This window comes from Pseudophryne corroboree, chromosome 11 (assembly GCF_028390025.1).
Source record: "Pseudophryne corroboree isolate aPseCor3 chromosome 11, aPseCor3.hap2, whole genome shotgun sequence".
Classification (NCBI taxonomy): domain Eukaryota; kingdom Metazoa; phylum Chordata; class Amphibia; order Anura; family Myobatrachidae; genus Pseudophryne; species Pseudophryne corroboree.
Genome location: NC_086454.1, coordinates 55,595,181 through 55,608,230, shown reverse-complemented (window position 1 = coordinate 55,608,230; position 13,050 = coordinate 55,595,181). Strand labels below are relative to the sequence as shown.

The following is a 13,050-nucleotide window of genomic DNA, read 5'->3' as shown; positions in this document are numbered from 1 at the left end:
ATAATGTAGACTACTGTGCACCGTAGTATGAATTGCTATTATTTTGTGACCACGCCCCTTCCCCGTGAAGCCACGCCCCTAGAAATTTTTTGAGCGCCTACGCCGCGCTCTGCCCCTATCTAACATGGGGGGGCGCCACTGTCGTTTCTTGCACACAGCGCTAAAATGCCTAGTTACGGCACTGGACTTAATGAATATGTCGACCTAATGCATGTCAACCAATTGTAGTTGACCTAATGAGTGTCGACCTAAGTGCTTTCGACCAAAAGACCGGATACCATTACATCTCGCCTAATGTTTGAATACTGTACTGTATGGTTCCGGTATGAATGGTCGATCATGTTATGGTCGACAGTCATTAGGTCGACCACTATTGGTCGACATTGACATGGTCGACGTGGGCACATGGTCGACACATGAAAATGGTCGACACATGAAAGGCCGACACGTGAAAAGGTTGACACAAGTTTTTTTACTTTTTTTGGTGTCGTTTTTTGCGTAAAGTGACTGGGAACCCCAATTAGTGCACCGCGTCCCCTCGCCATGCTTCGGGCATGGTGCCTTCGCTCCGCTACCGCTTCGCTCGGCACAGATTACCGTTCCAATCATAGTCCACGTGGATCGTAAAGTATGAAAAAGTTCCCCAAAAGAAAAAAAAAGAAAAAAAACTCATGGCGACCTTTTCATGTGTCGACCTTTCATGTGTCGACCATTTTCATGTGTCGACAATTTCTCCATGTCGACCATGTCAATGTCGATCAATAGTGGTCGACCTAATGACTGTCGACCATAACATGGTCGACCATGTGAACGGATACCGTACTGTATGTGGTCTACACCTACAGTTTGAAGATGTTTAAAATAAATTATACACGGTCGAGTCACATTATTATGACCACCAGCTGATAGCCAGAGTAACCACTTTGGAGCCACATACGCAGCAGAGTTCGCTGAACTGTCATTTAACACAAACGTCTGGTAGCCCCCAGGTTCACTTTGACAGCGATCTGCTCCACTGTGGCGTGTCGGTTGGCCCTGATGCACCTCTCACATCAATGGCACGTGGTGCTTCGCAGTTTCCACATCAGTTAATTGCAACGGTGCAATTTGTCAAGTCACGATACCAGCAGGAAAACAGTTCACACACTGCGCTGTTTCAGAAGTACCGCCACCATTGGCCCGAAAGCCGATAATCATCCCTTTTTCCAACTCTGATAAATTGCCCCTTTTACCCATGACAGCAATGAGTGATATGTGTGCAGGCGGCCTATCACACTCTTTATATACCCACTAAGCCAGCGCACAACACGTGACGTACTTCTTGGGCTACAGGCTGCCTACGTCAAATGTAAGAGGTGGTCACTCAACCGGGTTTAATTATACCACAGGGTACTATGCAATAATTGCTGTATCCAGCATTATGCAATTCGATTCTAACCACTGTTCTGTGGGGAAATGTGCAACATTATCATTTTGAAGCAAAACTTGCATATATGCTGTATGTATATTGTGATTTATCCTTCATAACAGGTTACTGCAAAACTGGTGGTCTCGAAGGAAAATCAAGAAAGGTGGACAGTCTGTAGAAAGTAAAATAACCATTCCACAGTGGGAAAAGGATTGGAACCTGCAGCCGATGAACGCTCATGGGCTGATGGAAGAGTACTTAGAAATGGGTAAAAGAAATAAAAAAACAACTTTAATTTAGTTTGAAAGAGTATTTTGTATACTGCATTATTATTATTGTTTTATAAATTAAATTTACGATTACACACTTTAGTCCATTCCTCTGTATTCTCTAAAACAGTGGTTCCCAAATGCGGTTCTCAAAGCTGTTACAACTGAAGGATCTTCTTTCCGAACGGTCCGTGGCTTCTGGAGATCTTCTGGGCAGTGACCCTTGTACACTCCGGTTTAAGACTCACAGAACTCACCAGCAGGTCTTTTTGTCTATAATAGCCGCTTTTCCCATGCGTGATATTCCTACCGGTACTGGGATGCCACCAGGACCTACACCACTGGTGGTAGTGCGATCTTAACCTCTGAGTGACCCGGGTCAATGCCAATGGAGCGAAAGACCAAAAGAAGATAGGAACTGCTTTAAGATGAGACAGGAGAGCAAACAATAGACAATTATACACAGAACTCTCCCAAACTCTGGACAGCTTTCGGGCAAGTAGAGTACATAAAGGCCCTCATTCCGAGTTGTTCGCTCGGTATTTTTCATCGCATCGCAGTGAAAATCCGCTTAGTACGCATGCGCAATGTTCGCACTGCGACTGCGCCAAGTAACTTTACTATGAAGAAAGTATTTTTACTCACGGCTTTTTCTTCGCTCCGGCGATCGTAATGTGATTGACAGGAAATGGGTGTTACTGGGCGGAAACACGGCGTTTCAGGGGCGTGTGGCTGAAAACGCTACCGTTTCCGGAAAAAACGCAGGAGTGGCCGGAGAAACGGTGGGAGTGCCTGGGCGAACGCTGGGTGTGTTTGTGACGTCAACCAGGAACGACAAGCACTGAAATGATCGCAGAGGCAGAGTAAGTCTGGAGCTACTCTGAAACTGCTAAGTAGTTAGTAATCGCAATATTGCGAATACATCGGTCGCAATTTTAAGAAGCTAAGATTCACTCCCAGTAGGCGGCGGCTTAGCGTGTGTAACTCTGCTAAAATCGCCTTGCGACCGATCAACTCGGAATGAGGGCCAAAGTACACAAACAAACAATACTAGCTGCTTTCATTTGTAAATATTATTTATTTATTTATTAACAGTTTCTTATATAGCGCAGTATATTCCGTTGCGCTTTACAATAAGAACAACAGTAATAGAACAAAACTGAGTAAAAACAGAGAGACATAGAGGTAGGAAGGTCCTGCTTGCAAGCTTACAATCTATAGAATATATATAAATATCAAATGCATAGCAAAAATAGTTACTTAGACAATGTGCAATTTCTCTTTCTCATTTAGTTTATTCACCCATTCATTTTTTCTTTTTTTTCATTTCACTAATGTACCTAAAGAGATTTTGTAATCCTTTTTTGTTATGGTGACCCTTTATTTTGGTTGTGTGTGTTTTTACATGTTTTATGTGTTTATTCTAGCTTTATATGCTTGTTTTATATGATGACAAAGCTATTTTTACATTTACAGTACAGTTATTTTAATCTACTGTAGATATTTTGTGTTCTGTGCATCTTGCATCTCCTGCAATAACATTCGGAAGCATTTTTTTTAATCCAGAAGGAACTCACTGCATTTCAGAGTTAGGCAACAATTACAGATGTATCAAGAAAGTCAGCTAATCAACACGGCGAATAATTCTGTTTAAATTCATATGAAATTAAGAGTTAAATAGGCAAATATGAAGAAGTGGATTCTAAAAACGAATAGCATAAAGTACTCAAAATAAAACGTTTTTAAATGATAAAGTAAATAAAAGAAATTAACAATTAAATTCACTGAGCAACTACAATGTGTACAACAATTGTGCATTCAGTAATACAGGATATACCAGATCGGTTAGGAACCAATTGGTTGAGAGGTTGTGGTCTGAAGGAATCTTTTGTTTAATGTGCTTCAGTGTTAATGTGTCATCTGGCTGGAAATCTTTTTTTCACTGGCGATCCGCCCTCTGTATTTTGAGATTAATTAAGGAATAAAAGAACGATTAAAAAGAAAGTGAAAAAGGCCCAGACATACATAAAAGCTTCTTCATTGGTTTTGTAGTAATTTTAAGTGTCTGAAACCAATGAAACATTTTTAGTGATTTTTACAGTGATTTAGTAAATTAATCTTTCATAGATTATCTCTGTTATACACCAGTCTCTTATAAACTGCTTAAAAGAACAATTTATTTGGAACGGCTGTCAGTACGGGTTATGGATCAATGGGTCGACCTGGCTGATGTCGACAGTCAATAGGTCAACATGGGAAAAGCGTTGACATTTTGAAAAGGTCGACAAGGGACACATGACAATGTCAACATGAGTTTTCTTAAAATGTTTTTGGTGTCGTTTTCTCCGAACCATGATGAGAAGCTCCAATTAGTGCACTGCGTCCCCTTGCATGGCTTGCTTTGATTGAAATGCTGCGGGCAAGGTTACTATTCCCAATCGTAGTCGACGTGGACGTGGAGGGTTAAGCAGAAAATTGTAAAGACCTCATATCGACCTTTTCATGTGTCGACCGTTTTCCCATGTCGACCATTAGTGGTCGACATATTGACTGTTGACCCAGGTACTGTCGACCTACCATCCAGATACCGTGAGTATGGTGGAGAACTGGTTCATTGATTGTATCCTTTGCGTTTCCTCTGGCTCTTAAGAATCCCCCAACATCTTCTTCACTAACACCTCCAGAGCAGAAAACATTAAGTTTCTAGCTCTCCAAATTCCAGCCACTTACTTGAGAATAGAACATACAGTACAACAACCCAGTACATTGCAACATTTATATCCTAACTGGCCAAGCAACATTCCATTTGGTTTAGAAAGAGTTGCACAGTATCACATATTACAATTTCTTACAAAATATAAAATTAATCATTCACAAACATTGTTGTGTACTTCTGAGAGGCCACAAACTGTCCACATATAAATACATAGTAAATTATAAGCAACAATTTGTCACTATCTTCTCCCACCCTTATCTAATACAATAACCAACTAGTTGAATCCACACAATCTAGGCTTTTACTATATGGAAACCACGAAGGCTGTAATACATTAATGAACACTTTCAGAAACCAGTTAAAATGTAAAATTAGAAGAAAAACATTTAAGAGCTCATGTAAAGTGAGAGGTTAATGAGTTCTGTTCTTTTTTTATCTGTTAAAATGCCTTCTTTTCCAAGTGCATATGTGCACAAACGCATCCTTACCCATGACGAATGAGAGGCATTTTTGGCTTGCTACTCCTTATACTAAGGGGGATGGGAGAGGTGTTGTAGGGGGGTGTGTATTAGGGAAATGCCAGAGGGGTTGTAGGGGGTCTGTATAAGGGGGATGGGAGAGGGGTTTTAGGGGGGGGGGTATATTAGGGAAATGCCAGAGGGGTTGTAGGGGGGGTGTATAAGGTAGATGGGAGAGGGATTGTAGGGGGTGTGTATTAGGGAAATGCCAGAGGGGTTGTAGGGGTCTGTATAAGGGGGATGGGAGAGGGGTTGTAGGGTGTGTGTATTAGGGAAATGCCAGAGGGGTTGTAGGGGGTCTGTATATAGGGGATGGAAGAGGGGTTGCAGGGGGTGTGTATTAGGGAAATGCCAGAGGGGTTGTAGGGCATCTGTATAAGGTTGATGGGAGAGGGGTTGTAGGGTGTGTGTATTAGGGAAATGCCAGAGGGGTTGTAGGGGGTTTGTATAAAGGGGATGGGAGAGGGGTTGTAGGGGGTGTGTATTAGGGAAATGCCAGAGGGGTTGTAGGGCGTCTGTATAAGGTGGATGGGAGAGAGGTTGTAGGGTGTGTGTAATAGGGAAATGCCAGAGGGGTTGTAGGGGGTCTGTATAAAGGGGATGGGAGAGGGGTTGTAGGGGGTGTGTATTAGGGAAATGCCGGAGGGGTTGTAGGGGGACTGTATATGGGGGATGGGAGAGGGGTTGTAGGGGGTGTGTATTAGGGAAATGCCAGAGGGGTTGTAGGGGGTGTGTATAAGAGGGATGGGAAAGGGGTTGTAAGGGGTGTGTATTAGGGAAATGCCAGAGGGGTTGTAGGGTGTGTGTGTATAAGAGGGATGGGAGAGGGGTTGTAGGGGGTGTGTATTAGGGAAATGCCAGAGGGGTTGTAGGGGTCTGTATAAGGGGGATGGGAGAGGTGATGTAGGGGGTGTGTATTAGGGAAATGCCAGAGGGGTTGTAGGGGGACTGTATATGGGGGATGGGAGAGGGGTTGTAGGGGGGGGTGTATTAGGGAAATGCCGGAGGGGTTGTAGGGGGGGGGGTGTATAAGAGGGATGGGAGAGGGGTTGTAGGGGGTGTTTATTAGGGAAATGCCAGAGGGGTTGTAGGGTGTCTGTATAAGAGGGATAGGAGAGGGGTTGTAAGGGTGTGTCTAAGGAGGATGGGAATGTGTATAAAGGGGATGGAAGGGGGTTGTTAGCAATGTGTGTAAGGGGGATGGATGGGAGAGAGGCTGTAGGGATGTGTACAAGGGTAATGTAAATGTGTTGTAGGTGGCATGTATAAGAGGGATGGGAGAGGGGTTGTAGGGCTGTGTATAAGAGGCATGGATGAGGCGTTTTAGGGGTGTGTATAAGGGGGATGGGAGAGGTGTTGTATGGCTGTGTATAAGGGGGATTGTAGAGGGGTTGTTGTGTTGTGTATAACGGAGATAGGAGAGGGGTTGTATGATGTCTACAAGGAGGATGGTAGAGCGGTTGTAGGGATGTGTATAAGGCAGATAGAAGAGCGGTTGTAGGGGTGTGTATAAGAGTAATAGCAGGGGGTTGCAGGGGTGGGTATACGAGGAATAAGGGAGTTGTTGTAGAGGTGTGTATTGGGGATGGTGAGGGGTTGTTGTGGGCGTGTATAAGGGAAATGGGAGATAAGTTGTAGGGGTGTGTATAAGAGTAATGACAACAAAGACAACAAAAACTCTGGCGCACTAAAGCCCACAGACAGCAGCAACCAACCAGTCAAGGTTTCACCCAGAAAACCAAATAACAGAGAAGAAAATACAGTAAAGAAATTATAGGCTAGAAAAATGATGGAACAGTAATTCCCTTAGAAGTGACTCTCTATTGTGTTCCCACCAATTCTCCACATGTGATACAAAGAAGTAATTTTTCATACAGTATGTGGCAAGATGTGATGGGGTGCGCGTTGTGCGCTAAACTCAACCAATGTAATCGGGTGCAGGAACATGCAAACTCACATGATTCCTGCAATCTCAAAACTCGCATCCAGATGTTTTGCCATTGCACACATACAACTCTGGCAATGTAATAGGGTGCAAGTTGTAAATTCACACCTAAAACATTATCACAATCTTTCAAAAAAATTGACCAACTTTGGTTGGCGAGTTTGATAGAAGCATGCACAGATCAATGAGATCCGTTCATGCCTCTGTCTGTGAAAGTTAAGAAACAGTTAAAAAATAAACCGAAAAAATTATGTGGGGTCCCAAAAAAATATAACACGCACTGGGCTCTTTGAGCCAGTCCTGGTTGAAAAAACAAAGGGAAAAAACCGACTGAGGTCCTCCTGTATTTTATCAACCAATACCAGACTCTTGAACTGGACCTGGTTCCAAAATAATGTGGGGGAAAAAAGATGTCGAGGTCCCCTCGTATTTTTGAAACCAGCACTGGGCTTCACTATCCAGGGAGGTAATGTTATATTGATCCCAGCAGCCGTAGTATTACCCCACTCCCCCCCAATAAAGGGGTCCCCCCCTCCAGGGCACCCGAGGCCAGGGGCGGATTGGGAAACAAAAGTAGCCCTGGAAAAATTTCTAAAAGTGGCCTCATGTGGGTGGCACCAAACCAACTGTAGGCGGAGCCAATACCAAAGTAGGCGGGATTAATACTTCAAAATAATATTACACCTCATAACCCAGTGATCGCGCTGAGCCGAAAAAGAAGTGGGTCCCAGGGACCCGTCACTTTTAAAAATTGGGGTCCTACCTGTTCTTTTCTGGTCCCATCGGAATGAAGGTTCTCATTGATCTTATTAATGATTTAGATATAAAAACACAGAGTTGATTTCGACACTACAAAAGTGTTGCAAGGGTGGGGGGGAATGACAATGCTGCTGGGCTGTGTAGCATACAGGACACCCTGCACCAGAGCTGTAAGTAGGCATTTTGGCGCCCCCTTCTATACCCAAAAGAAGGCGCGCAGCAAAAATTTTAGTGATTGGCTTTGTGGGGAAGGGGCATGGCCACATAATAGTGCCAATTCACATTACACCACACAGTAATGCCGCTTATACACATTGCACCAGGTAGAACCTCCTATACACTCTGCGCCAGGTAGAGCACGGTATACACTTTGTACCAGAAAACACATTATACACATTGCACCTTGTAAACCACGTTATACACATTGCACCAGGTAGAGCACGTTATACACATTGCACCAGGTAGAATCTCCTATACACTCTGCTCCAGGTAGAGCCCATTATACACATTGCACCAGGTAGAGCACGTTATACACATTGCACCAGGTAGAATCTCCTATACACTCTGCGCTAGGTAGAGCACGTTATACACATTGCACCAGGTAGAATATCCTATACACTCTGCGCCAGGTAGAGCACGCTATACACATTGCACCAGGTAGAGCGCGTTATACACATTGCACCAGGTGGAATCTCCTATTCACTCTGCGCCAGGTAGAGCACGTTATACACTCTGCGCTAGGTAGAGCACGTTATACACATTGCGCCAGGCAGAGCACATTATACACATTATACCAGGTAAATCACGTTATACACGTTGCACCAGGTAGACTCTCCTATACACTCTGCGCCAGGTAGAGCACGTTATACACATTGCGCCAGGCAGAGCACATTATACACATTGCACCAGGTAAACCACGTTATACACATTACACCAGGTAGAATACACTCTGCGCCAGGTAGAGCACGTTATACACATTGTGCCAGGCAGAGCACATTATACACATTGCATCAGGTAGAGCACGTTATACATATTGCACCAGGTAGAGCACGTTATACACATTGCACTAGGTAGAATCTCCTATACACTCTGCGCCAGGTAGAGCACGTTATACACATTGCGCCAGGCAGAGCACATTATACACATTACACCAGGTAAATCACGTTATACACATTGCACCAGGTAGAATCTCCTATACACTCTGCGCCAGGTAGAGCACATAATACACATTGCGCCATGCAGAGAACATTATACACATTGCACCAGGTAAACCTAAACCGCGTTATACACATTACACCAGGTAGAATACACTATGCGCCAGATAGAGCACGTTATACACATTATGCCAAGCAGAGCACGTTATACACGTCACCAGGTAGAGCACGTTATACTCTGCGCCAGGTAAAGCATATAGACAGACAATAAACAACCCAAAAAAATAATTTAGTCAGCGTCATTACACACATAAAGACCTACTATATGCAGTACCAAGCTCGATGTGATCTGGTCTATAGCAGGACAAAGACAGACTAGAACCATCTACCTGGGGCAGAGAGGGAATGGGTGCCAATCAGCCAGGTAAAGGGTGTCAACCACCCAGGGCCAGGGCGAGGGATAAGGGGGCACACTGATGCCGGGGGGAGGGATGAGGTGGCACACTGCTGCTGCTGGAGGGATGGGGAGCACACTACTGCTGCTGCAAGGGGGAGGGATGAGGGGGCACACTGCTGCCTAGGGGAGGGATGAGGGGACATACTGCTGCCTGCCAGGGGGAGGAATGAGGGGGCACACTGCTGCTGACAGGAGGGGAGATGGGGACACTGGTGCAAGCTCGCACTGGCAGGGGGAGATAGGCGGTCACACTGGCGCTGGCAGGGGGATATGGGCACACTGATGCTGGCAGGGAGGATATGGGGCACACTGGTGCTGGCAAGGGGGGCAGGAGGCCTCTCACAGTCACGCACCCACATGACGGGACTTACCGCCGGAGCAGCGCGGACACAGCAGCCAGGAAGCCTCCCCCAGTGATCCAGGCACAATGAGAGGTGCCCGGTACACAGCAGCGGGCCACCGCCACCTTCTGTCCCCGCAGACAGCCCCGGTGACCAGGAGTCTTGGAGGAGCACAGCGTTCACTAGTAAGCAGGTGACAGGGAGGATGAGGGATGGCCGGCTCTCCTGACAGTGGCCGCAGCGCTCACCAGTAAGCAGGTGACGGGGAAGGGGGGATGGCCGTCTCTCCTGACAGCGGCCGCTGCCTGCAGCGCACTCACCAGGTAACAGGTGACGTGGAGGGGGGCGGTGCCATTTATGACAGGCGGACCCACACCCCAATCGACCCACCGGGTTATTCCCCGGTTGAGGCAATGGCCAATCCGGGCCTCATACCCGGCATCCCTTAGCGGTGAATGCCAAGTGTAAAAAATAGATTTACTATTGTCTTTTACAGGTGGCACCACAGGTCCCAGCAAGCCTCCCTGCACTTAGAGAGTCACAAGTACCAGCATGCAGGGCATTAAAGGGCCCACTGGTACCTGTAGTCCCCCTGTAAAAGAAATATTACAATCAACACAGGACATGCACACCGTGCAAAGGACCTTATTCAGCTTCAATTGCAGATTTGCGATGGCAGCACAGGGCAAGGCTGCCCAGCATGCAAATACCCGGCGATTGTATGCCACATTCTGCCCCGCAAATGCCTCTGCCTGATCTAAGTAAGATGCCTGTGTGCACTGGGCTTTAATAGTTCAGTATGTGGGGTGTGGCTTGTGGCCTGAACTGGAAGGAAGTGTCCCAGGGGAGCTCCTGCTGAAAAAAACCCTCTTAAACCCCTTTATATCTACCTAACCCCATCTACCTGTTCCCCAAAACATCCTACAGCGGCCCTTGCTGCTCTGTGTGTACTGGGGGTGCGCTGCGGAGCCGGGGCATAGGCTCGTCCTATGCTTGCAGGTTGCGGCCTTCCCCCCACGTTGAAGCCGGGACCTAAATTTGGGAGCCCTCCGTCCGCGCTCCGACGACCGCCGGGCGCTGCATACCGCTCAACGGCCTACCCCACTGCCGGCCTCTTACCTGGGAGCCTTTGCTGAATAGACGCGGCGGTGAGGAGAGCCCCTGGAGCCATGAGTAACTAGCTGTGCCGTGCCGAGCTGAGGGGATCCGGTGGCGGCGGCCATATTGGTTGTGGCGGCGGGTGCGGTGCGGACACAGCGCTCGTACGAGCGGCCCGTTGGTGACCTGGGCTTACCGGTGGGGCCTTGCTGAAGACAGCGGGGGCACGGGCTGGCCCCTGAACCTGCAGATCGCTGGCAGTGGCGGACGGAGCAGAGACTCACTGGGGCTGACGGCGGCCATCTTGGAGGTGGCGGAGCAGGCTCCTCTGAATTGTGCTGCTCCTGATGTGCTCGCTGGGCAGCAGGCTTCATATTTCAGTGGGACATTGAATCAACCCTTAAGCTCTATACAGATAACTGACTGCAAGCACTGCACTGAGGCTTCCTACCCCATATCTCTCTCTTTTGTGTATACAGTGCACTTTATTAGATTTATTAGATCTGGAGGGTGTGGCCTAACTACCACAGGAGGCAGACGTGCAGCTCAAGAGCTCCTGTGCATAAAGCTGCCAAAAGGCCCCTTTTTAAGTGCACCTGGGTCCCCCACCTACACCCTTTTACCTTTCCCGCTGTGCCCCATCTGCCTGGGCTATCTGGAGAGTCGCCGCGGAATCGGGGAGTGCTTTTCAGCGCTCCTGCGGGTTGCGGCCCTCTCCCCAGACCGAAGCCGGGGCATAGATTAGAAGCGGGTCCCGTTCTGTCGTCCCGGAGCCGCGCACTCGGATCCACCTCTCACAGTAATTGAGATCAGTGAGGGGAATAGCGGGACCTTGCCTCGGCCCAGCAGCAGCCCTTAACAGCACCCGGCGCCCGGAGCTCCGTACAGCTGAGGACAGCAGCAGCGCGAGTGCGGCCGCCATCTCACCGCAGCCTGATCAAGGGAGAAGGACGGGAAGCCCAGATCCCCGCCAGCGGTTCACCGCACTTTACCCGGCGCCCCCTCCTTAGCGGCTGGGACTGCCGCTTGTCAGGATCTCTGGTTACCAATCACAGGTGAGCTGAGATAAGGGCTGGCTGCTTATATCAGGCCCGGAGGAACTTTCATGTGCTGGCATCCATATTGCAGCACTCGGCCACAAAGTGACACACCTCTATCATACAACGCACCAGCGGCACCTGTCTCTCTCCCTCCCCCTATTTACTGCAGTGGGGGCGCAGGAGGTAAAGAATACCCTCCCCTCGGCAGTGGGGTAACTTGGGAGAGACGTGGCTGGTCCCTGTAGTGGCCTGCTGACTGGCTCATTATATTATAACTGCTGTTGACACAGACCCCGGGGCACTGAAGGGCCTCACTCCTCCACACAGTACAGCTCAACTGACGACGGCCCGAGCTCTCCAAAGCGCCTCATGGCGCCCATGATATCGGCCCGACCCTAGCCTATCCTGCGGTCAGCTAGCGCATGAGGGTCAGCTAATGTTTTAGCCCAGGTCTTGCATAACTCTTTTTTACCAACATTGGAACTCCCCTCCGCGAATTGGATACCTTGAATACCTACTCTCCCGCCCCATTATGTCGCAAAAAAATCGTAAATCAAATGCTGCTAATAAACCCAGCATCCTGCGAGCATGGGAGAAAGCGGGAGCCACTTCTCGTAACTCATCAACTGCGGAACGCATGTCCGACTCGGAGGATGCTTCATCACCAAGAGCTTCCCTCACCACCCAAGATGTCGTCGCTATTGTGACTAAAACTATTCAAACCGAAATGAGATCGGCGCTGGCAGAATTCAGAAAAGATCTGACCGATTTGGGCACCCGTACGGATGCGTTGGAACGCAAGGTGGACGAAGTGTGCCAGTACCAGGCCGTGCTTGAACAGGAGATGCTTGACCTCCGCACTGATGTCGACGTGCATGAGGACCACCTAGAGGATTTGGACAACCGGAACAGGAGAAATAATATCAGAATCCGTGACATCCCTGAGAGCGTTGCATTGGACGCCCTCCCGGGTTTTTTGGAAGGCCTGTTCCTGAATCTACTCCCTGATACTCCGAAAGACCTGTTCCTTCTGGATAGAGCGCACAGAGCGCTCCGCCCTCGACCTCCACCCTCCCAACCGCCCCGTGACGTCATCCTCCGATTCCACTATTATAAATCTAAGGAAAAAGTGATGTCGGCAGCGCGGGAACTCCAATCTGTGGATTATTTAGGCACCCAACTTCAAATTTATCAAGATCTGGCTCCTTCTACACTCAAGAAACGCCGAGACCTTGCGGAGATTACTAGAGCCCTTCGTTCTAACTCTATTAAATACAAATGGGGATTCCCTTTCCAACTCCACGTGACCAAGGATGGGTCCCATCACTCCATTAGAACCCCTGCT

The 13,050-nt window shown here is 48.0% G+C and overlaps 1 protein-coding gene across 5 annotated transcripts in view; it reads left to right on the top strand.

The window, feature by feature from the left end:
* Positions 1–13,050, top strand: part of ANO3 (anoctamin 3) — a 1,051,220-nt gene that overhangs the window by 995,749 nt on the left and 42,421 nt on the right. For all 5 annotated transcript variants that reach the window (XM_063944334.1, XM_063944333.1, XM_063944335.1 and 2 more), the window contains one exon: positions 1,531–1,676. In XM_063944334.1, the coding sequence (XP_063800404.1) occupies positions 1,531–1,676 (146 nt within the window). The remainder of the gene's footprint in view (positions 1–1,530; positions 1,677–13,050) is intronic.